This window comes from Nicrophorus vespilloides, unplaced genomic scaffold, assembly GCF_001412225.1.
Source record: "Nicrophorus vespilloides isolate i.1.1-1 unplaced genomic scaffold, Nicve_v1.0, whole genome shotgun sequence".
Taxonomy (NCBI): Eukaryota; Metazoa; Arthropoda; class Insecta; order Coleoptera; family Silphidae; genus Nicrophorus; species Nicrophorus vespilloides.
In genome coordinates, this window is record NW_017098587.1 from 65,770 (window position 1) to 92,349 (window position 26,580).

Here is a 26,580-nt window from a genome sequence, read left to right on the forward strand (position 1 = left end):
ACTTGATGTTACTATGTCCCCACCTTACAAATATTTAATCATTTTGCGTCTGCCCTTCCATTTCATAAAATAGACAAAACTTTAGCAGTCATTTGGAAAATTGACGTTCTTAGCAGTTTCGAAAACACTACCCTAGGCTATCACTGTTTGTTTGTTTCTTGCAGAACTCAAAGACTACGCGCGATGCTAACATTGGACGTCAGAAACGCCTTCAACACTGTGACAAGGAAAGAACTGAGAAGAAGAGGCGACAGGAAGATCAAAATAACAAATGATTCAGGAGAAAACGAGATGGCGTGCCACAGGGATCGGTGTTAGGCTCCACGCCGTGGAACATTGCCTAATAAAACAGCTCGAAGAGTCCTAGATTACGCGGACGATCTAGCAGTGGTTGCTGGTTGAGTCAGCAAACTCGACGATCCTAAACATACAGAAGTGGATGGACAGGAAGGGGCTCAACTTAGCTCCAGAAAAGACGAAAGCGATACTGCAAGAGAAAGATAAAACCAAGTCTTAGATGCTGACATTGGCCCTTGCAAGTCAGATTGAGAGGGGACCTAGGATAAGAATCACACAGTACCACGGTTCCATTCCAGCCGTGATCTCTTTGGAATGTTTCATAAATTAAGTTAATACCAATAAAAAAAGTAAATATTCACTTACCTTTTATTTCATTGATCACCAGAAAATGGTACGAAAATTAATGTAAGAAGCTTAAATATATTACACAGAAACAAAGTGGGATTAGTGTTGTTAGATGCACTAACTATAGTTAAATATCTAACAGAGGGGGAGCGAGAATAAATAAATGAAAGACCAGAGGCGGTGGCAGTTAGTTCAAATAGGAAGGCTACAATTTATTTTTCAGAGAATAAATAAAATAAAAATGTATATATAATAAATGTTCCAATAATAAGAATTACGTATAATAATAATAATTATTAAAAAATATATATGTTTGTATATATTTATATGTAGAGTAAAAAGAGTATAAGACAAGATTGAGAAACGATTTGACTGGGCAAAAAAAAAAAATTAAAAAATGCCTGCATTTTTCACGAGAAAAAGAAACAAAGAAAGAGAACAAGGCGTATTTCATATTATATATATATATACACTGTGTGTTGTGTTTTGCATCAAGTCTCCTGTCTGTTATTAATACATGTGGCACAATAAGTACTTACAGTTATTATTATTAATATTACTATCTGATGATCAAATAATAAATGAAGTACACAGTGATGACTAAACAATTCGGACTGCTAAATATATGTCCTCTACATAATAAATGTCATCTGAACATAATTTACAATCACTCTTCCCATCATGTAGAATACAGTTATAGTTATTATTAATAATCTATTTGGCTAGAAATAAATAGAAATAATATACATGTAGGCCATTGCAGTGGAATATCAGGTTTGCTTTGCATCCGCCAGATATAATTGTTCAGCGAATCGGCTACATACTATTGCAACTTGCGCACCATCGACATTTATTATTATATTATATATTACATAATGCACACATCGACTATAGTTTTAGTTTCTTTTCTTTTTCACAATAAGCTATACAATATATTGAAGCAAGCAGATGCAATTATTATTCGGCTTGTAAGGAAATAATATATATATAAAAAAAAGAAAAATAGTAGTTAATCATCTTTGGCTTATTGAATCATCTTGGGGTATCTTTCTAAACGTGTTTCTTGGCGTCTTCATCAAATCATCGGCGGAACCCCGGTCTTCATTTACAATCACATTAAAATAATTAAAAAAAAAATGACAACAAAAAAACTCATTTATGAACACCATCAATACAAATACATTGGTCAAAAATCTGCTATTACCTTTTCTCTTTCGACAATTTTCCTCTTTTGTATTATACATAAATATATTACATAATAAATTAGACTAAATTCACTTTCTCACACACAACGTACAGAATCTCTTGTATAAATAAAATTATATATATATAAAAAAAACAACAACAACACAATAGCAAAAAATGATTTTTGACGTTTTTTTTTGTTGCTTTCTCTCTTTAATTGATCGTTAAATAAACGAGTAATCAACTCATGCATCCTCGTATTTACTTCTACCACCTACCTCGTTCCTGAGCACGAATTTAATTACCTTTTTGGACGCTAGAAATCCAAAAGAAAAAGAAAACACATAATATGAACAACATGGAAGTACTCTTAAGTCTTAATAATCAATCAATCAATTAATTAATTTAGTGTGTGTGTGTTTTTTTTGCATTGCTTTGATTTTAGCGCCGCCGCTTCCTCACAGATGCGTCTAGAAAAGAAAAGAAAAACAAAAACAAAACGTTCAATCCAAACAAAAAAAAAATACTAAAGTAAAAATTAAAAAAATAATAAATAAAGAAATATAAGAATAAACAGTCCGACGAGAAACAAAATTGAGTTAGATACAAACCCCCCCCAAGAAAGCCCCGTCCAGACGTAAGTCACATGCAATTCATGCAATTATGTACAACAAGAAAAACCTGTACCAAAAAAAAATAATAATCGTAACATCGGAAGGTTCTAAGTCTACTAAAGAAAATCAAACGACACAAACGAAGTTCATGTTGAAATATTTTTTTTTGACTCGTACTTAGTTATAGGTAATAATATACATTTTGAAGATGACGCTTGAAATGAACAACAGCAAAATAAATAAATTAATAAATAAATGTAAAAGAATGTCCAGGTTTTCCATCTTCCGGATTTCAATATCGAAACGTGCACGTCAATCAATCTGGAGATAGAAATGCGTGGGCATGAAAAAACAATAAAATAAATACACTTTCGTTGTCACAATGTTTGTTTCTTTAATGTTCGTTTAATCCTTAAAAGCCTAATCATTAACATTTGTGGGTATAAAAATTCGTTTTTAAAGAAGCGAATCCAGTTTTTTTTCTCTACAATTTTTTTCCTCAATACGTTTCGCACATAATAAATGTATCGTCGTTAAAATTTCTTCAACACTGCATTGTCATAATAACAATTACAATTGCGTCGAGATGTTTCGGGGCTCAAAAACACTCAGTATAAATTCAAATTAAAATAAAAAAACTTATTACTTAAGTTGCACTGGATGAATGTATCACAATCTTATTTCTTAATTATATATCAATTTTAGATTGATGTACTGATCTAATACATCTTTACAAACTAATATTCATATAATATTATGGTTAGTAGTCGAAACCTCGCATATTTATCAAAATTATCAAAAAAAAAATTAAAGCATTTAAAGTTTACAACATAAATTTCGATATTAGACTAGAATAGAAAAGTAAAGGAACTCAATTGATGGAATCCAAGTGTGTTCAAGTCACAAATCACCTCGACAATGTTAAAGATACCTAAGCCAATCAGTATGTAAAACAAAGTGAAGCTCTGACACGCTTATCATATCCAATTTTTGACACATCGAGTTTACAATTCGCAATATTATCAATTTAATATTAAAATTATTCCAATTTTTTTTTTGTTTCTCTCGCAAGATTCGTTCAACAATGTTTTTATCTCCCTAACTTACACAAATAACAAATCCAAAGATACACATACAAATGAAAAAAAAAAAAATAACAAAAATAATATATAATAACAATAAACAAATACAAAAGACAAAGTCAGTGTTTGTCTTTTCGAAATGGTTGTGGATGGTGTTTCTTTATATTTCAGAATTAAAGATGGAAATTAAAAATAAATAGTGTGATAAATGATAAGAAACGTTATATCAATGACATCTTTTCTTTTCTGGAAAATACAGTTTTGTTTTGAACTTGTCAATTCTTAACAAGAATGAAAATAAATACTAATTATACATTTATATTAAACCCTAATACTGTTCACTAAAGCGAATGCAAAAGTTATGAACTTTATTTTATACATTGCAAGATTACTTTTTCAATCATCGTAATATTTATATATTGCAATTTGCGAATTGGAATTCCATTTCGTTTATTTTTTATACAATATCCACTATCATGACAAAATCTACAATATACAATTATTAACAGATTGCATACCCTAATAGGAGTAAAAAAAAAGTCCGATTAATGTTTCGGATTGATATACGAGTATCAACGGGAAAAAATCTCTTCTCTGACCGAGTAACAACATTGTACCATTGACAAAAGCATGGAATGATCGTAACAACATATAAAATAAATATAAAAAAAAACCGTTACAGTTTATTCATGGTTTCAATGCAACCTCTCACCAATCCACATAATAAAACCTTTCCACAGTCTGGAAACAGAAGAAAAGAAAGAAGAAAGAAAATTATGAATTTATATTGTTTTATGGCGTTAGTCTCAAAAAAAGAAAACTGGGTTAACAGACAGAAAATCATCAATAAACTGTTAGTTTTAATTAGATATTTTTTTTTTGTTATTTCAAACTTAAAATTTATAACAAAAAGGCGGCAAGACTTTATCGTGGAAAAGATATTGTAAGAACGAATGGAATGGATTCTTTATCTTTGGCTAAAATGATATAAAAATGTCGAATTTATATAAAAAAAAATAATAATAATTAATAATAATACGCATGATCTTACAAAGTAGTCTCATCAATACAAGATGCCATTACACATTTAAATTATTTCGTAAAGAAATATTGGTTACGGTTATGTCTTTTCGACTCTTTTTCTCCGGTCAAAACCAATTCGTCAATGTAGTCTTTGTCTACTTGTTTCTTCAGTTGTTCCTATAGAGTAGTAGTCCAGCGGAAAGCAAGCATGAAGCAGATCGAAGAATCGTCAGTGTACACAGCATATAATTACAATTTATTTATTTAAATGAATCAATTTTTTCATCAAAAATCAAAAATAAAAATCCACAGAAACTATGAAAATTAATTATTAAACAATTAAAAAGTTCATTAATTATTATAATGAGTGGAAAAACGCTTATATTAATAGCTGACGTCGTAGTTTCAGTGGACTTTTCAATGAATTCTATACAAACAAGTACAGAAAATTATAACAAAATCCCCATTAATAATCTTCATTCATTCATTCAGTCATTAAATTATTAATTAGAAATAAACTTATTAAAAATTAAGATATTTTAAAAAGTATATGAAAATATTAATTAATGGGATTTTGTCTCACGGTCAAGCAAGAAAATAATAATTTAAAAAAAGGCAACACCAAGAAAACCACAAATTAAAAAAAAATAACATTTAAACCTGTCAACAATTGCCTTTTCTCCCTCAACTTAAATTTCCAATAAACAAAAACATTTAGAAAGAGACAAAAATGCGTTTGGTTTGTTTTGAGAGATTGCACTGTGTACAAAGACGGAGAGTTGCAAGAACAAAGACAGAGAACAGTTTCGCGATGAAATTTTGGAAATTTTTTTTTGAACGAAATCAAGGAACGAACGTGCCACGGACACATATTAGAGAAAAATAAAAGCGACAAAATTATACGAAGTTATAGAAAAAAATAAATAAATAAATACATTATTCGATGAGAATTTCAAGAAATAATAGAAGTTTTTCTCTCACTTTAAACGTTTAAGCAAATTAGTGTAATAACAACTTTTTCACAAAATTAATTACAGCTAAGTTCACTATTATACCTTTATTATTGTAAATACTTTTTTGCTTTTGTTTTGTGGAAACAAAGATGATGTGATTATAGTAAAAAAAAAAAATCAAAGATAAATCCCTAATCGAAAAGATTTAGCTAATTAGTAAGAATCAATATTTGATATAAGACAAAACAACGAAGAGATCTAAATGTAAAATTCTTTAAGAACAAAGTTTTTCGTGTGACAGAATATAATATAAATCACTTGCAAATGGTCAGTTAAAAATAAATCGCTTTAATAATTTGGGCCAATTATTTTGACCTTGCCGAATTGAATCATTTCAACTACATTGGAATTCAATTAAGTTGAGATTATTTTAAATACTACACAAACATTTTCGAATTAACTTCACAAATTACATTTACATGAAAATATTTGTTTCCACAATACAAAAAGAAAAGCATATACGATAAATATAAATGGAATAAAAATATATTGATTATATTAAGTTACCTTAACAACTAATAATATCTATAGAGATAAATATGCGGTTTGAATTACTTTGTCTTTGCTCGATTGAAGCTTTATTTACAGGGTGGAATTGTAGGTAAAGTATATTCAGGTATATGTATACAATTCCACGATGGAAAATGTAGCTTGAAGGAATGAATAATGAAGCTAATATTGAAATAAAAACAAAATACGAAAAGAAAAGAGAATACCGTGCGCGGCTTGCGATCGCATATACATACAGTGGTGTCACTTAAAATAAATAAATGTGTGAGTGTGTAGCGATTGTTTCTCTTATTTCTCTCTTTCTCTCTCGCAAATTGAATAGTTTGATCATTTCGCACTCACCATTTCAGTGGTTAAACAGTTGATGGCGTGTTCGACGGTTTTCTTCGAATGCGACGAAGTGTGCGATCCTTGCCTCAGCGGTGTCGTCGGGCATCCTGCACATTCTTCATCTAACTAACTTGTTCTTTCTCAGATCGCATCACGCAATCAGATTACAATAACATTTACACACATCCACGCCATATAGATACAAAATTCGATCAAAATAGATTAGCATTATTGATTATATAATGAACAGATTAAAAAAAAAATATAGATAAACCTTAGACGGTATGCTGTTTGTTTCCTACATACGACCTTTCCACGATGCGTGTATGCACATGAGCAAACAAAACCAACAACAATCGACAAAAGAAAAACATAAACACAAAATCAAAATCAAAAAAAAAATAATATCACACAAATAAAAATCAAAACCATTGATTAACGATTATTATCGTGTTTGTTTAGTTCACTCAAAATATTTCAACAACAGTTATAGGTACACAGAAGGTTCTACTAGGTTCGGATCGGTTAGAGATAACTAACTAAATAAATCTTCTGTGTCACTAAAGAACATTTATACGGGTTGCGAAACTAACAGGTTTGAAAATTGGAGAATAGATATAATAATGTAAAAATAAAGAGAAATAGCAAAATTATTAATTATATAATAATAAAAATTTATATAAGGTTCTTGTTGTCTATTTTTTTTTTCGGGATATTAAAGAGTGCAGAGATAGTGCAATTAATATAATCAATAAGACTAATCTAATATAAAGAACGAAACATTGGATAAGTTTTATGTTATTCTACATTTCGCAGAATCCATTCGTGTTGACTATTTGATAATGACAAATCGGATATATTTACATAATTAACAAATAATAATTATTTAATATAAAAAATCTTAGTAATTTAAACAATTATAAAAGAGTAAAATCAAGATTACCTAAATGAAGGTACAAGGAAATATTTAAATGCTTACATAATAATATACTGTTTTGACAAATATAAAATACAAGGTTCAGTCTTTCTTCAAGGAGTCCCAACAATCGTTATGTCGTTGGAAAATATAAGTATTTTATCTTTATTTAGATTAATTTCAATATACTATTCATAAAGAAGATGACGTTAGTCTGTGCAATAAATTAATGTAAAATTAAAAAAACTTTTGCATGCTCGAAAGACCTAATTTAGATTAACTGGAAAAACTTTATTTGTGCTTACACATGAATTGTATTTTGATGGTTAATCCCAAACTGTATGTCAAAACACTTATCCAATGTTTACGTTTATGCAGAACAGCTCAGAATTCGCATAACATATAACGGCATGCTTAGTTTAGATTAGGGCGTAATCGCGACTTACCCATGTCGCCGCTACTCGACGATTCCGTGAAAGAGGGTGTGCCTTCAGTCCATGTGGGTGTGGAACCCTCGACGGAAGCAGGAGGCGTCCACGCAAGCCCTCGCGAATGACTCGAGTGGCCGGCGCCGGAACTGCCAGACTCCACGCTCAGAGATGATTTGTTCTCGGCCCGAGACTCCAAACGTATATCAGTTATGCTGAAAATATTAGACAAATTATGACAATAGAATATTATGAAGATTATGATACTAACCTGACGGTATCCTCCCTGTAGCTTTTAACCATGCTTACGTGATGGGACGTATGCGATGCGGTCCTGATCCTTGCCGGAGTGACAGACTCGTGTGGGGCGGCTGCCCTCTGCTCCAGGACCTCCTCGAATGTGGGTGGAGGTGTGCTGCAGCAGCTCGGAACTACACCTGCGGAAAACGCAATAGCAAAACTACAGCAGTTACAGGGACTAGCTTACGAGCGCCAGTGAACTGGACATCGATAAGTATACAGTATCAAACAACAACATTTAGTTTATTATTTTGTACTTTCTTCTTTTTTATACATAGCAGAATCAACACGGGTTATAAGCAATTATGTACCCCTACTGAAGATAAAACAAAAAAGATGATTGAGAAAAGAACGACAGAAGCTCAAAAATGTATGTACTAAATTATCGATAATAAAAAACCACAAAAAATAAATATTTAAAAGAAAACAAAGACAAATTACGTGTTCTGCGATAGGAGCCCATCGGAACATCCCAATAAATAATAGAACCTAACAGAAAACAAAGATAGACAGAAAGACATGAGTGCGAAAATAATAAAGAAGAAATAAGAAAGACAAAGCAAGCAAGCGCTAAACCAAATCTTCGGGATCAAAATCAATGCCGTTGTATATGGGCTGACGAGCAGCGACGGGTTTGATCCTTTCAGTATAAGGATAGGTCTGGTCTTTGGGGAAGCACTCTGCATAGCTTAAGTTATCGAAATTTTGGGATCGCTTCAGATTGGACGTTGGCGTTTTCGACTTGGATTTGAATGTTCGAAAAGATAGTGGCGAGTTGAGCTGTTTGATGAAATTGCTTCGAGGCGAGTAAATTTTGAGGTCTCGCGATTTCAAGATTTTCGGAGAGTTTTTGTTTGGCGAACTGTGGATTTGGATGGAAGGCATGGGGACGTGCAAGCGTTTTGCAAATCTCTCGTGCGTTGGGGTATCACTATAGCTGATCATTGCCTCACAAACGGACTTTCTGGGCAGTCTCTGCCTTGCGTTAAAGCTGGAAGCTAACTTGGCTTGCTTCATGGTACCATAGATGTATGTATCTGGGCAGCTCTTACGTCTATCGCAACCAGCTGGTCTTTTATTATCATGCGCAAGCTGACTAAACGCGCTACTAAACTCATGCACAAGGTCATGCTGCTGCGCACCTTTGCCATTTATGCCGCCCCGTTTGATTTTCGGTGTGCCCCTAGGTGGAACTGGGGGCGGGATTTTGGGTTTGCTCTCTGCCGTATGCCTGCCAACCAAGACGGCTGGATAGGCGGCAGGAGGAGAGGTGATTGTTGCGGATGGGACAACAGTTGGGGTTTGGTTCGGGGGCGGTGACAGTTTCAATGGTAATGTCTCAGTGGGACTTGCTGCAGAAAATAGAGAAAAAAATTGTATACAGAACATGAACATAATCAATCACAACATTTCAAACAAACTCACACACCTGACACAAAAAAAAAACGCCCACACAAAGACTTAATGCAATTCATTACTCTGAAAGCATTTCAACTTGGAATCGAAGACCGAGTGTATGAAAAATCAGACTCTTTTTTTTTTATAAATATTTATAAAAAATAATATTCGTTTTTGGTCCAAAATTTTCCGTAATTGAAATCAAACAATCGAAAGCAAGAATAGCCGGTGAATAAAACATCAGTATATACAAAAAGAAATTTTGGAAAAACATGAAAAAAGAAATATATATAAAAGGCCCCAAGAACGGAACGAATTGAAATACAATACTCAAAAGCATAGCAGCGATATTTTTCTCTTTCGCCAATCCAAGAACATCCGGTATTGAATTGATGGATTGAAACTCACCAGTTTTGCTTCCATTCTGTTGACTACTGAATACTTGCGTAGAAGCTAGTCCAATACCAACACAAGAAATGTATATTAGCATAAAAGTAAAATAAAATTAGTCGGTGAAAAAAAAAAACAAAAATAAATGAATCCTAAATGATCAAAATTTCGAAAAGCAAATAGGAAATGTGAGTGTTTAATGAAAATGCACTTACTGTTGTTGTCCATTTCTTCCAAAGCCCTGAATGGCCTGGAAAGAGATTTTCTCTTTGACGGCGAATGCTTTAGTGCTGAAACAATAAAACAAACATTTGCAAAGATTATTCCTTGCTGCGAAGGCGTCTATTTAGAGAATTAAAAAAAAAAACGAAAATCATGTAGAAATAAAGCTAAAAAAAAAATAAATTCTAAAAGCAATATTACTTCCATTTCGTTGCAATTCTGAATCTCTTGAATGTGGAAGTGACATTGCCATCAAGCTAGTTTCTATTAATTCATTTAGTAAGATTATGAAAATCAAGGTAGAATTAAATAAAAAAAATTAAACGAACACCAAACAAACATCAACAAACAAAACTCTGTCCAACATATAACAAAAAACATGTGAGAAAGATAGATATAGATGAAGAGTAAGAAGAGAGAAAGAGAGAGAGATAGATAGAGCACAGTCAAACGGTACCTTGTTTAATTGTTAACTCTCAGAGGTGCTGTTAGATTCTATCCGAAAATAATTTGGCAAGCTTTCGATTGATTGAGTTAATAATAAAAAAAACAAAGTAATAAATTCGAACAAAAGAGAATACAAACGGAATGAAATGAAAGAAATAAAATGAAAGAAAACGTAACTTTAGTAAGCAAACTTTCTAGATCGTTAATTTGTTAATATGTTGAAGAATTGCGTGACAACAACGTAAGACGAGATCCTAAGTACCTCGAAGTACGCTCAGCGGCAAAAGAAAAGTAAAAAAAACAAACAAACAAACTAAATATAAAACAGCATCCAATCAATAAATATAAAACGAAAAAAAAACTTAAAACAAAAATGACAAAAAGAAAAAACAATCAAACACAAGAAACAGAATATTAACACCAAAATTAAAAAGTTTACTAAAACTCAAACTTTCTTAGTAAAGCTAAAAAAAAAAAACAAATATGTAAATATATAAATAAATATTAGTGATTTTTGATTTTGTAATCGGGACGTTACCTATGTAGCTTGTAACCAATGTGCGGAATTTGCGATGGTTGCCTTTAACTTCGGGCAAATCCACTACATGAAGCATTTTGAAACACACACAGAGATAGAGATCAGAGAGCCCCAAAAATAAAAAAACAACGAAAAATAAATGTATCAAGTGAAAGTGTAAATTAAACACAAAACATACATCAAAATTCGTTAAACTACGGATCAATTAATAAAAAAAAGATTCAAAAATCAAACAAATATATTTTGTAATTAGCTCAGTGATTAATTATTCAATATCATTATAGCAACAAATTACGGAATTGTTACTGAATGATTAAATTATTTACTTATATTGAATAGCAATTGAACAATAATTCAATATTTAGTCCAAATTAGTAAATAACTAATGTTTTTTTTTTAAAAGATTTTAAAGATATTGTTTCTTCAAGTTGAGGAATTATGTTCTTTTCGTTTGTAATATAAATTATGTACGTAATTTTATGGTTCAACTTTTCTTATTATAAAATATTATTAATGTTACGTTAACAATCGTGTATTGTTAGTAACAAGTATGACTTGTAATAAGATAATTGTAAGCAACAAATTTGTTTCTTTAAACGATATTGATTAATTAACAGCTTGTAAAACTAGATTGATATTTTAGCGTTAAACCAAACATAAAATAAGTTAAATAAATAAATAAGATAATTGTAGACACAAGATAACTGGTTTCACCTTTTTTTTTTGTACGACAAATTGAATATTAAAAATGATACTGAAAGGACGTTTTCAGCAAACATATAACACATTGATCTTACTAATTGATGTGTACGTACAGACAAATAGATAAGAAACAGGAAAACTACACATATATTTGTAATATACACATAATCCCAGCAAAACATACAACCTTAACAATCCACAAATCTGTATGTATAATATCGTTTTTTTTTTATCTATTTATATTAAAAACTTGGGGTGAAATTCTGGATTAAACACAAATATAGAAACGAAAAGTGTATGTGTGTAGAAAGTAACATTTCACAAAATATTGGAATGACTTACGTGATGTAATCTTCTTGAACACCTTATCGGCCATGAAAGTCTGGAACCGTTGAGCGTAAAAGCTTGGCCGGTGCACAGAGACAGTATCCTAAAAATATGATGGTGATCCAGGTGAATGTTCGATAGTCGATTCTGAGTTTATTTGCTACTTACGCCATCATGTATGAGCGATTTCCACGAATGCTCCAGTTTTTTTCTCAACCTGTAGCTCTGCAAGATATCGATGATGCCGATGTAGAGAAGAAGTCGCTCTCCTTTGGAATTGCGCGCCGGAATTCCGCCGTGTCTGAATTGTACACAAAACATTTAGTCAAATAAAAATACTATTTTGTGCAGACTGTTAAAAAGAGTGACTTTTATTTCGATTATATATTTGAAAAATTCTGTTATTTATTGCAATTTAAAACACGTATTATAAATGAATTTGAATTATATAAAATAAATTCACGTTAAATGATTTAACGGTAATTGAGCTTGAAGAATTGAGGTTTAATTGAACTTACGGCACATCGTCTTCCTCGTCGATGGGCTCGGATTCGGCCTGTATACTTTCCATCGCCGTGGAATGGGCGACAAGCCTTTGCCTGTTGATCGATCTGCTTCGGTTCAGGGCAGCCGCCCCGATCCTGTCCTCCCGCTCGCGCTCCCTCTCATTATGCAAGATGGCGGAGTTCGGATCACTTCCGGCATCGCCATCCTCCTCCGGCACTTCGTCCAGATTATCCTGAGACCTTTTCTCCTGCACGTAACATAGAAGAAAAAAAAAGGAAACATGATTTATCGGAACCTGAATTTCGCCGATCCGCACTCACGGCTTTCTCCTTCTGGGCTTGGTCCAGATTATGCACGCCGACGAGCAAGCTGTAATCCATGATCTTGAAGCTCTCCAGCACACGGCAATCCCGTTGGATGGTCTTTACCAATGCGGAGTACGTGTCCGCTTCCATCAGAATGCCATCCGGATGGTGCTCCATGAAATCTAAATCTTTGTACGTAGGCGAACGCTTCTGCCTTTCAGCTTTGGAAGCCTAGAAGAATAATAAGAAAATCAAATTGCTTTAATAATGAAATAAATAAAACAGAATTTTACCTTTCGCTTGTACGTACTCCCCTTCAGATCGTATTTCATATGCAAAGTGACGAAACTGGGCAACAGATTGTTCATAACAACCAGTCTTACGTTTTTACTATTACATTGATAACAATACAATCCAAAGAATTTTGGCAATAATGTCCTAGGATTTTGATTTAAATTCATGTAATAACCTGCAAAATCAAGCAAACAAAAAGAGTGACGCCTAAATAACTGTGTATCAACTAACCAGCCAAGAGCTTTTGCAAAAACTCTCCTTCTTTGTGTTGAACTGTTTTGATGATGAACTCGTCGTCGTCGGTGAGGTAGAAGATTGATCCGCTAGCACCGGGATTCGACAGCTCCCGCAGCGGCGAACTGCACATGGACATCTGTTAAAGAATCATACGCTATCATTATTTTGTTTTGTTCCTGTCGGGTCCGGCCTTTTTCCGACCACATACCAGAAAGTCATCGGGTTGGATGCCGAAAAGATCCCTGAAATATCTAAACGCAATCGGGGCGTAGTTCTTGAACTTGAACTCGGAGTAGTGGTGGGCCGGGGTGTGGTTCGAACCGTCTGTCGGAAAGTTCGTAGTTTCCACGGTCATGAAATCCTGCATCAGAAGATCGCGTTCCGGCTTTGAAGCCAAACCACCGACAGCATGTTGGATTCCTGTAAACACAGTCATAACATAATGTAATCAAATTAATATAAAAAATCGAAATTTGTATTTCATAACTAACTTTTGACATTCTAATTTAAAATAATTCTGCACAACATGTGTATATTCAATTTTCAGTATTGTCTTCAAACAGAATAAATAATGAATTTTAAGTAAAAGCAACAAGTTTACTTATACACAGTTTATTAGTGTAAAAATGTTATTTTTTCAATTATAAATTTCTTATGTAGGTTTTATAATACCAGAAATATGTATCAGATCTTCAATAATGTTTATATCAAAATTGAAATACAACAATTGTTATTCAAATTTGTCATAAATTATGATAAAACTATATCTTGTGTGTTAATAATACCTGAAAAACTTTGAATGTGCATGGACTTTTATGTAAGGACACAAAAATTGGAAACTATATTTTCCGATAAAAAAAAATGTATAAAAATTTTAGACAAACCTATTTGCATTTTATAATGGAAATACGAGTTGAATGAGTTTATCGACGAGCACGACATTGCACTAAATTAAATAAAGGATGGCAACAACTCATCAAACCCACATTGCACAGTCGATAAATAATAAAAAAACGACAGAACTTTCGCGTGTTTTAATAATAATAACGAAGATCGTGAGCCATTTAGCAGGTGACGATCCGCCCGCTAATGAAACTTCATTTACACATTTGCGCCTCATCTATGTTTGTTCGGAACGAGAAGACTCCGACGATAAGATAACACGAAACCCAAAGAATACTCCATTGTTACATAAAAAATAATCATCATCATAATTCAATTACCTGTACAGTCCAAGTTATCTAATTAGACTCATTAACAAATCTATAAATTAGTATTTTTGTAAACTTATTAATACATGTTGGTTAAAACACACTAAATATGAAGTATCAACAGATTTCATTAAATTGTATAAAATATGGTTCTTCGAGCGGGAAGAGATTATAAGATTCATATAATTATTTATAAAAATAAGCTATGATACATAAATTTCAACGTAAACATTCCAAATTTAGCAACACTGCTACAATATATAAACACGGGATATTCATACTTTCGAAATATGTTCTCTAAAGCGGCGTTTCTCAACCTATGAATCACGAGAACTGAAATTTTAATGAGTCGCGAAATCACCTTGTGTCAAAGCAACGAACTGGTGAAATACATTGTCATGTTAACATTAGTTTGTAGCTAACTAAAAGGTTGAGAAACGCAACTCTAAAGAATCATTGTTGACGTACTCAATATTAACTTTCGTTTGTAGCATTAAAAATGTTTACAATCGGCGTGTTCCGTCATCCATATGGAAGATATCCGGTGGAAAGTATCGATTTTCGGCTATATTAGGGTCCCATTTGCATACAACTTTGGTTTCCTCGGTCGCATCGATTTCTTTATTGGCTATATCTCTGCGAGTTGTCTCTGGTTTTACTTTTGCAATTACAATTTTGCATTGTCATTTGGTATAAATGTTAATTTGCTCACGTCATCAACCTTATCTTTGGCACTGACCAATAATTAAACAAAAAGCGAGAAAAACAATTAACAATAATTAACAACAATAATAATGTTGTTCTAACATAAAAGTAAAATTTAAATTGTTTTTCTTATATGATTACTTTACACATCACTTTGCGATCCATTGCATTAATTCGTTATTAATATTTTTTGAGTTCATCACTCCTAATTAGTCGTATGTATTATTACAAAGTTTATTATTCAATATTTGCTACTTTAAAACTTGTATTTTATCATCATTATTCGACCTATTCTATATGTTTCTTAACTGTCCAAGCAATGAAAATTAAAGTACACAATATTATAGTTTTTAATCCGTTTAGATTTTTTTAAATTACTAATTTGGTTTCTTGTGTCCAAGTTTTTGCAAATATGCTCAAATTATTTAATTTATTAAAATGAAACCAATATTTGTAACATACGTATTTACTTATAATGCATTACGTTTGTTGAAAGTACAGTCGATTCCGCCTAATTGGGACACTGTCCTAAATACCGAAAAAAACACTAAGGAAATAGCACACATTTTCTCCGCTTTTTAGGGACAATATTCCGTTTAATCTGGACAGTAATTGTGTATGCACATACAGTACATCCATGGATGATACACACATACATATTTATTGTTCCAGAATTTATATCATTTTCAATTATGTAGTACGTACACGTTTTTTTAATATGTATACATATAGTTTTGTGACTTGTTTTGTTTTGTGCAATGTATTAAATAAAATATTGAAAAATATTAATCCTGTAATTTTAGTGAAACTTCTGATAATTGGGCCAGTCGCTTAATCGGGACAAAATGTACTAGTCCCGATTAAGCGGAATCTAACTGTATACACACAGAGAATCTGAGGAAAATAAATAATATAGATAGATGTTCGTACCGAGTTGAATGGAGCCCATGATTTGAGTGGTTTGGATCTTCTTGTAAGTGATTTCGCCACCGACACCAACTCGCCGATGGCCGATCTTCCTCTCTCGATCCCTCTCGCGTTCTGCCTTCGTTCTCGGCATCGTGGTCGTTGGAGTTTTTGGAATATTCTGCATACCCTAAACAAAAAGAAAGAAAAACATTACATAATTATAACAATATAATTATAATGGACTTAAATCTATAATCTTATAATCTTAATTACATAATTGTAAAAGTTATATATTTATAAATTTTATCAAAATGAAGGAATATTGGTTCACAGACAGGTACGATTTGTATTCAACTTATTACGAGTTGAAAAACATGTTCATAAAATGAAATTGAAAAAGTAAAGAATTTATCATTAACTGCATTTAGAGGCGTTTATGTAATCAAGCAGGCGTATTTTACATTTGAACTCAATAATCTATTAAAACAAAAACAAAAAACTTATTCAAATCATTTCCTAAATCTGTAACGAACGTTTTTTTCTTGATTTATAATTATACTAAAAAGTACAATTCTGTAATATTTCAGCACATTTTATATCTCGCATAGTCCGGATAATCTGTCAATATAGCGAATTATTTGAAACCGGACAAATCGAGGATTCTAAAACAATATATAAAAAAAGATTTGACTGTATAAAGGAGAAAAGAAAATGATCATTTATGTATAAGCAAATAATTTTGTGTACTCATTTTTTAGGATTTATTTTGCTCAATTAAAATTTAGTTTGTATAATGTAAATGAATTAGAGGTATCTAGAATTAATAATTAAATATTACAAATCTGCATTTCAACAAATTCTGAAGCCTTGTAAAGTTGTGATTTATAAACAATGTCACCAATCAGTTAATGGGAAAATAATACGTGTGGACTACTAATTGAGTGAATCAATTATTCAGCAACAGTCATAATTAGATTGATTAAGACTAATAACTAAGCCCGCAGGATACAATTCCCCGTCGATAGTAGACATTTAATTGGAAATTATTGTAAATGCTAAAATGTAATAAGACAAATACACAACTCCCAACATACACGAAAGTATCAATTTATATACAAAACTCTTTCAACACCGCAATTATAATATTAATATGAAGGTTGAAAGATCGTTGCCCGATGATCTAGTATTAGTGACTAATCGAAGTTATTTTGTTCAGGAAATGGCAATGGAAATGAATCTTACTAAAATTATATTAATATTTTTATCAAGAAAAGTATTGCTATTATTAATAATACTGTAGCAATAAACTTACTAAACAATAGTGAAAGCAGATTTAAAAAATTGAATAAAATGTTTAGTTATTTATTATTATTGTTAAAATTGGAAGGTTTCCAAATGCAAATTATTGTTATATTTCGTTCCATTGTTAAAAATATTTACTCATTAGCAGATTGTAAATAATAAATTTATTAAAAAATCAAATTTTTAATGTGTGACTTTTGTAATATAATAATTTTATTTACGTAAAAATTCGACGTAAATAAAATAATTATAATAAATAATTTATGAAAACTATTTAATATACATAATTGCTCGTTTTTTTATACAGTATTTATATCATGCTTGATCACATCACATCAAAATTTGCATGATTTCTCTGAGACGCACGAAACTAAAAAAAAACGCCGTTTGATTTATACAAATTCTTCCGATTTCCTTCTATTTTTTTTCATTCACACGATGAATATCGGGAAAGAAGCAGCGAAGTCGTTCCACTTTCATCGCGTATATTAAGAATAATGAAATATCAGATGCGAGACGATGTTGCATGTGAAGTAACAAATTTCCAATGATCTTATTTTTAGAAAATCGAATAAAAATAGAAGAGGAATAACGATTTCGTTGCTATTCGTTATTTACGAAGTAGAATGAAAATACCAATTTAATTAATTTTTGTCTTGAACAATACTAAACTATTGCCTTATACAGGTAAAAAAATTAACTGTCCAAACAAAAATTGATAATTTCTTTAATAAAATAGAGGTACCCATCGTTTTACGGCACAGTTCCGTTCCTACAAAAGCCTTATTATTTATCATTATTTACAGTGAGATGACTATAGGATTTAGTTCTATATAAGTGTAAAATCGGCAATTAATAAGCGTTATTTCGCAGCGGTGTTATTGTAAATCGGCGTAAAACGACGTTTACCTGTATAATATTTTTGGTAGATGGATTGGATATCTGTCTTGTTGCATTTGTATTTGTTAGTAAGTATTTCGTTTATTTTAATCTATTTACACAATTTTATGCATTCACTAATACGGAATTTAACTTTTATAAAAGTAAAAACCATGATAAAGTGTGGTAAGATAAGTACATTTTGAAATCTTTAAAATTCCCCCGACTTACGAACAACCCTTTGGAATGGAACCATTTCGTAAGTCGGTGGATACCTGTATTTAATGATAACATAATCCTATAATTATTTAATTTACTCTAAAATAGAATATCGTTCTTTTCGTATTGTATCATTTTATATTATTTAAAAACTTTCATATTTGATAAGTGACTATTTTCACCTATTTTAATATTTTTTTTTATATTATTATAAAGTAGTTTTAGAGCTAAAACATATTAGCTTCTACCGGTCAAAACGAGACTTAACTGTATAAAGAAAGAAGAAAGAAAAAAACAAGAATTTAAATATACAAATAATTTTATGTATTAATTCTTTATAATTTAATTAATTGTTTCTTAATTAAAATTTAGTTTGTCTTGAAATTGATGTAGTTCTTTACCTTCTTGTTTGTATTATGTATTTTATGTATTTTTCCAAGATCTCTAAAAACAGTTATAATACAGAAATTTAGAACCTGTTTTCTGATCATTTTAGTTAATTAAAAAAGCCCAGAAAAAAATATTCACAAAATAGTATTATATCGAAATGTTCGCGACAATCACTAGCTGTTTGATCCTGACGACATCCACTTCATATATCTTAAGTGTGTTAAAAAGAACCAATCGTCTGACCATGAAATAATGCTTCAGGACATCAAAAGAACAAACATTGTATTATTTAGTATATTTTTGGCAGCCTTTTTGTCACAGTTAATTATTTTTAAATTAAGTAGTTTATTGTTATGTATGACTGTTTCAATAAATATTTTATAATTATCGCTCCTTAAATTTGCAAAAAAATTATTAAAATTCGTCACATCTTAAACATACTCATCACATATTTGTAACTATAACAAACTTTTAATTCATCAATCAATAGTTCATAATTGACAAAAAAAATGCACAGATTCAATCAGTTATGTTTAATATTCAATTGACGTACTTAATCCGTGAAATACTTTGAAATCGAACATTTTACAATAATATTATTATTAGGATCTGCCAAAATGCGAACTACGTTTATTTTTCAAATGACGTTCAAGGAGAACGGGAAATTTTAGTATTGATCCATGAGCATATTTAATTAAATGTGAAATGCATTATCGGCTATTAATAACCGCGCATGGCGTAATTGCCATTGCACCTTAGCAAGCACACATGTCAACGAACAAAGATCGTTAATTATTGAATTAAAGAAACTACTTTAGTCATTTTATGAATTTACAATTAAATTCGGAGAACAGTTTTGAGCCAAATTGCTGCTATTCAAGAGTCTTGTTGTGGCTAGTTGAGCCATAACAAAACACAAATATTATATATATTTTATATTATGATTGAGATTTTTTTTTAAAATTATTATACCAAAAAGGTGCGGCTCTTGTTGAAAAAAGTCTGGCCACCTCTGCTATATATTATTATAAGATTTGTTATCTCGGAACTTAATTATGATTACATAATGCACATACATATATTTTATGATTATTTTATCATCTTTTATAACGTGTTTGAGAATGTTATGAGACAAATTTTACAAAAACATGGTACTCTGTAGCTAGACAAAGTATGGAAACCATTGATCGTTTAGCTGCAGTAAATTTCATGGAAAGACATTCACCAGTTAATATTCCATCTACTGAAAGTAGACAAAAAAAAAGTCAAAGAATTTGCCACGTATGCTCAAATATTGCTCGAGGTGAAAAAAAAGAAAAGAAAATAGGTTACAACTTGGTCTCCCGAGTATAAAATAGGACTTTGTATAAAGGAGTATTATAAAATTTATCGCACAAGAATAAATGTTCAAATTATTCATAAATCCAATTTAGTTTTTTATTTTTCTAAAATTTCTTTTGATGATAATATTTAAGAAATTTTCAAATGTATGTAGCTCGCAATATACATCAATACAGACAGTTTTGTGAATATATTTCATTAGTTAAAGGCTTAATTAAACAATTATAATCATTACCGTTAAGATTTACTTTTTCATAGCTGAGTTATGGTAATGTCTCAACCATTCAATTATTATTGAATATTATTAAAACAAGGACAGAGAGACCTATGGTCAATAGCCCTTTGCAGTGGAACCTCGCATAACGAACAAAATGATTTGTAAGAAAAATTTCTCGCTTAACGAGCGACGTTTCGCATAACGAGTGACATTGCACGCCTTCTACATCATTTTTAAAACTTTAAACTTTAAATTTTTAAATACGAGTAGAAATCCGAAAATATTGGATCGGATTAAACTAGTTAAGCGAGGCTCCACTAGTCGCTACGGTTTAATTAATCTGCGTGAATCACTGAAAATGTTACTGAATATGATAGTAATGTTTGCTCTCAGAGTCCAACAGAGTTTGGTATTAAGGTCTCTGCACATCAACGTTCGCAAACATAAGAAAATAAACGGATCTGAAACGAAACACGTCCGATCTATTTTCTAATTCTAAATTCTGAATTTAATCCAAAGCTAATTATTTAATGGCCGGTCTCGGAAAAGCGGACGTCATGTATTAAACCGGAGCGAATAAGTACGGCAATAACGATGCCACCAGCAGCAACAATTTCTAAATAGTTTTCCGTGACCGAGCCCCATTTACGAAACTTTTATATCACCAATTGTCCGAGGCATGCGTAACCGTTTTCGCCGTTCCTGCATGTACGTTTCTAGACATGAAGAAAACAAAAACAATACGAAATACCGATGCGTGTCGAGTAATTAAAAAAACAATAATAAGATGGATAAAATAATGTTAGTTAACAATTGTCTTCAATATCTAGAATAAATTGGGTTGTAGAAGAATTAAGAATGTAAAATTCTCATTTGAATATTTTACCGCCCTGACATGATTCATATTGTTAGATCGTAAAAAAACGTAAATATTGACAATATTTATATTGTCAGGTCGTCAAAATGGCATGTACAGTCAGCGCTGAGATAACGTACACTAAGCGTATTGTTCGCAAGAACGTACATTACGTTCGCATGAACATACATTTTGCCGTATTAAGTGTTGCCAATTCCTTTAGTAAAGTTTAAAACGGAATACGTGTTTCAATTTCATTTCAGTCGAATTCTGATGTTATTTATAAATCCAGAACATATTTAGAAGAAAAATAAAACATAAACAGATAACGGTTCAATCTGTCTTGATTTATGTTCAAAATAACAAATTTGAAAGATTCGTTGACTACCGCGGACTAAGATCAAGTACGTTTCAAAGAATATTTGTTCGTTACTTTGACCAGATCGTGTATTTCTGTCAAATCCTGATGTTATTTATATCTTAAAAACAATTTTTTTAGAAAAAAATTAACAATCAGTTTAAACAGAAATCAATATGAAAGTTTCATTCACAGCACGTTAGTTTGGTAAGATCGTCTATTTCTGTCAGGTTAGGTTATTTATATAATTCCGAAACTAATTTTAGAAAAAACAAAAACAGAAAACTCTTCCGTAATAACAAAAGTTACGTTCACAACAGGCCGACTTTCAAAATTAAATAACTTTTTAAGAGAGAAAATGATTATATGCACGTAGAGTAACATAGCTCTTTGAATATTTTTCATAATAGATGAAAATTAAATACAAAAACATCTCGAGTACTAAAACCTACAAAATTTTATTTCAAAATATTAAACGAAGTAGCGAATATATGCGTGAAACATAGTTGAGAAGGCAAGTGTTTGTTCAATTGTAATAACAATTACTTTAAATTTAAAACAATGGATGGAAAAATCAAGGTCGATAAACCTTTGGTCAGATGTATTTATTCTGAATTGATTTGTTTTATAATCTACATTTATTTTGTACTGCAATAATGATTACTATTAAAATATTCTAGTAATTATGAAATAGGATCAGTCACTAATTACTTTCTTTTTGAGAATTTTCTCGATTGATTCTAAATTTTTTACAAATTATTTTTTAAAAGACGTTTTTTTTGAGATAAAAAGAATGTTATAATAATTTCATCGAATTTAATGGTTCATTATTAGTAACTAAATAAAAGTTATGTGACGACTATTAGAAATAATTTCATAATTCTTTGCACATCGTCAATGGCATTGCTAATTTGGAATTGATAATAATAACTACTTTTAAGTCTGTTTGATGATTCATTATTTGTAACTACAATAACAATTGTAACTAGTTCACACTTGCAAATAAAACGTAAACTAATTAATGTTATTCATAGTTAAGATATATGCTGCTATTTATAATGGAATGAATACAAACAAATTTCACTACGTGCTTAATTTTTAAGGAAATTGTTGTTTATTATAAACATGCATATTTCGAAATATGTAGCTTCAATAGTACTCAATGTCATTAGTGTATTGAAACTATATATAGTTAATCGTGTGTTTCATTGCGAGGATCGTCATTGAATTTGAATGCATTTCGAAATGAAATCTAAACAAAAACCAGAAAAAAAAGGAGCCGCTTATGTAAAGTAAATTCATTGATGTTTTCCGCTGGCGCGCCGACACAGGAGGAAGTGGAAATTCGACGCGCCTTTGTACCGAGCGAACTTTGGTTTATTTTCAACACACGGTTGGTAACACTGAGACAAGGGAACTGCTGCACGTCGAGAGAATCGCATTTACAACCCGTCCTCGCAATTTTCCTTTCCTTTAGCGAACGCATTCCCAAGATTGCTATTGTATTACAATCTGCACTGCAGAGACAATAGGTGACATAACGCACAAAAGTCTAATAATAGTGGTGTTTCTGTTATTAGCATGTTGCATCCCGTTCCCACGCACCAAAGGCGCTACTGCTGCTGCTGATGCAAACCGGCGGAAATTTCAGGTCGCTCATGTCTTCCTGGTTATATTGGCATCATCGAAACAGGTTTCCTCTGAAGAATGATCCAGAAATGCAAACATTGAGTCATACGTAGCGTGAAGGCAGCTCATTTGAAAGTTGATCATCACCGTCACTTTTACACCGAGGCCGAGCACTTTCGCCCACATTTGAGCATCCAGCAAAAATTGCAAAACAAGGAATCGATTTTAATTAGATAACTGTCCGATGCGACGCTCATAACACCCACCTTTCACAACAACAAAAAATTACCTAGTCGAGAAATTACTCTCAATCAATAAAATGGACACATTTCATTCATAGAAACATGACCACACTCATTTTAATTATATCTTGCATATTAACAAACTGCTGAAAAGAAATATATTTTGAAACATTCAATATGATTGTTAAGAATAAGTTAACTCATCGCATACATTTGCATTTGTTAAAGATGTAAACACTACATATATATTGAATCAAATTCAAACGAAAAAATAAACCTATCACGATTCCACAGAATACGATTGGAACTGAGAAAGCTATACACAAATATTATAGGAAGTCTTGGAAAACAGCCAAAAGAGCCATTTGCTTCTGCACATCAACTATACCAAATAAGACATACTTTTCGAGGATTTCGGGATGAAAATCGTTAGCATTGTAAGTGGGACACAATGATTTGCCGCTGCGGAATGGGCGGATGGTTCCATTTCAAGTTATATAATCATAAATACAAATGAAAGAGGAAAACAACTGAACCAGAAATACTAATTTCCGTAAGATAACTGATTGTAGCATAACCCATTTCGCCTGTTATTCAAGGCATAAAATTGAAATACGAAAGAAACAAAGCCTCACGTTAATAAATTTTTGATGTTTTTCAATTAAATAACCTTGCAATTATTTGAAAATTGGCGAATACTCGTATCGTGTCAATTTCTATTTATAACAAGCATTATGTATTTTAATCGTATATTTTGATGTACAAATAATGCAATGATATAAAATATACAAGTAAAATTTTAAAATGAATATAATAACGCAAAAATAAATTTATGAAAAGTATAATTTGTTGACTAAAATTAAAAAAAAATTAAATATGAATGTAAGAAAAATAGATAATTTGTTGAATTAATGCATTCACTTATCATGATTAAAAGTTTATTTAGTGTAATGTCTTAATCTGCGGATGGAAGTTAACCACAATTTGCGGTTTTTTGTTTATGAAAGCATGGAGAAAAATATTTATAAAAAAAAAGAGTACTTTTTGTAGTGGGACATAAAAATAAAGAAATGTAGGATGAAGTGATGTTCGTTTCTTAAGGTTTTCAGGCCACGGATGATGATCAAAACTTTCCCCGCAATGACTATGGATATGTATATCGATATTGTCGAAGAAATTATAATCAAGAAAAGTGTAGTCTCAATATATTCAATTCAATGTAACAACAACAACAAAAAAACGGTAGAAATAACAACTGGAGCGCAAAACCACAATGAAAAACTGCGATTCTAATTTGGAGATACACTATTTAAATGCTTATAAAAAAAAAAACTATAAAGATGATTAATGAGTGTTTCTAAAAGCGCGTGGCTGGCAATTTGTTTTTGTTATCAATGATTTATATATTATCTCTAAATGGAATGCTAGTAAATATTTGTAATATTACAGAGAGAGAATATTTTATTTTAAATATACGACTTGACTGTAATACGCCCAAAGTAGATGCACCCCAAAATCCATGGAGGTCGTCACCCCAATTAATACAATCATCAGATTTCAAAAATAATGCATCATAATTTATCTTGCGAATTACTTCATAGTTCATACATTTTTTTTTGCGCTACGATATTTTGAAGGCTGTAGACCTTGCAAACGTGATTAATACCGTTTCCTAGAAGGTAACTCGCTTGCAACGAATTAATATTATTTTTGCTAGATTCCATTTTCACATGGGACAATTACATTTATATAAACGCAACAATAATATTTATAGCATTTCAATGAGCAGCAATTGTTTGGCTAATTTACCTATCAAAGTGAAACCTGGAGGTGAAGCAATTATCCTCAATGACCAATGGATAGATTCAAATAATGTTATATAAGGCTTTCTATACTTTTTTTGCATAAAGTTTTGTTTAAAAAAAAAATGTATCTATATCCAATAACTTACATCTTGTCCCACTTTGAGGAGGCCCTGGATGTTGGGTATCCGATTATCTGAAAGAAGAGAATACAATGTAATACAATTGATTGATTGATTAAAAATTTTGATCCCCCACTGGAGATGCTCCAAATTATTGACCTATTATTTGTTGCATCCATAAACTGTGGTATTGGTATTTTTTTTAAATGGGTGGCCGCAAGGGCGGTATCCAATTGGAAATAGTTACCTTCGTTCTCAGCGTTCGACTCATTATTTAATACATCTTTAGCGTTGCTGGTGGTGAAGGAGGTCTCGTCTACTTCTATAGTTTCAATATTATCACCAGAAGCCATTTTCGCACTCTACAGGTATCTAACTTTCACGAATACCACCAGCCATAAAACATATTCTACGTTCCCGGAATGCACACTGATTACTTTACACTAGTATCATTTATTCCATCGCATATCACATAGTTTTGTGATTAAACCTCAACCTTTTGACAACACTGACATCAACGTTTCTCCCATTGACATATTTACTCCCACCTCTACCAGCAATGAGCTGTCCGTGCTTGTCTCCAATGCGCGCACTCCGTGCAAGTCACGTGCCTCGAATTCAGCTACAGAAACCTGTAAATTAAGCTTTCAAATTCGAATTGCCTGAAATTTCCCAAAATTATTGATTTTCTGTCTGGTTCACTACAGACAAAAACCTTAATGTTTGTTTCGTATTTAATCTGCATATTTATTTCCTATAGTTTATTGATCTCGTCTTTGCACACACCCATGGTTTCAGATACTAGATTATCAGATGCATGGATTATTAGTGATAGCTCTATTGGTTGCCTATAACCTAATACAGAAACTATTTCTCCTTCATGATGAAAATATATAACATTTGTCTCATGCTTCCTCACTGTGTGTAAATTCTACGGATATTCATTGTGAATAGCTAATATTGGTTTCCAAATATTATTATTATT

General features: G+C 31.4%; 1 protein-coding gene across 16 annotated transcripts; it reads right to left on the bottom strand.

The window, feature by feature from the left end:
• Positions 1-969: 969 nt before the first annotated feature.
• On the bottom strand, positions 970-26,161 carry LOC108562810 (phosphatidylinositol 4-phosphate 5-kinase type-1 alpha). Of its 16 annotated transcripts, none has more exons than XM_017921254.1 (19): positions 25,843-26,161; positions 25,623-25,669; positions 16,260-16,425; positions 13,622-13,833; positions 13,408-13,549; positions 13,176-13,351; positions 12,898-13,113; positions 12,589-12,824; positions 12,239-12,371; positions 12,086-12,173; positions 11,042-11,104; positions 10,050-10,124; positions 9,853-9,909; positions 9,189-9,398; positions 8,488-8,535; positions 8,018-8,183; positions 7,765-7,961; positions 6,415-6,509; positions 2,045-2,146 (listed from the first exon to the last, which is right to left on the bottom strand). In XM_017921254.1, exons 1-19 carry the CDS (start codon positions 25,946-25,948, stop codon positions 2,132-2,134), a joined length of 2,448 nt encoding a protein of 815 aa, XP_017776743.1. In that variant the 5' UTR covers positions 25,949-26,161; the 3' UTR covers positions 2,045-2,131. The 16 variants fall into 16 exon arrangements, with proteins under 16 accessions (XP_017776746.1, XP_017776743.1, XP_017776744.1 ...); XM_017921255.1 differs by lacking the exon at positions 2,045-2,146 and adding an exon at positions 2,154-2,300; XM_017921256.1 differs by lacking the exon at positions 2,045-2,146 and adding an exon at positions 2,343-2,765.
• Positions 26,162-26,580: the final 419 nt, after the last annotated feature.

What these genes read in the sequence shown, in the direction of transcription:
- LOC108562810 (XM_017921247.1), bottom strand. Translation starts at nt 25,948, where the DNA reads ATGGCTTCTGGTGATAATATTGAAACTATAGAAGTAGACGAGACCTCC. An exon ending in ATTGGTTACAAGCTACATAG is followed by an intron (nt 10,125 to 11,041) that starts GTAACGTCCCGA and finishes TTATTGTTTCAG; the next exon opens with CACTAAAGCATTCGCCGTCA. An exon ending in ACAGAATGGAAGCAAAACTG is followed by an intron (nt 9,399 to 9,852) that starts GTGAGTTTCAAT and finishes TATTTTCTGCAG; the next exon opens with CAAGTCCCACTGAGACATTA.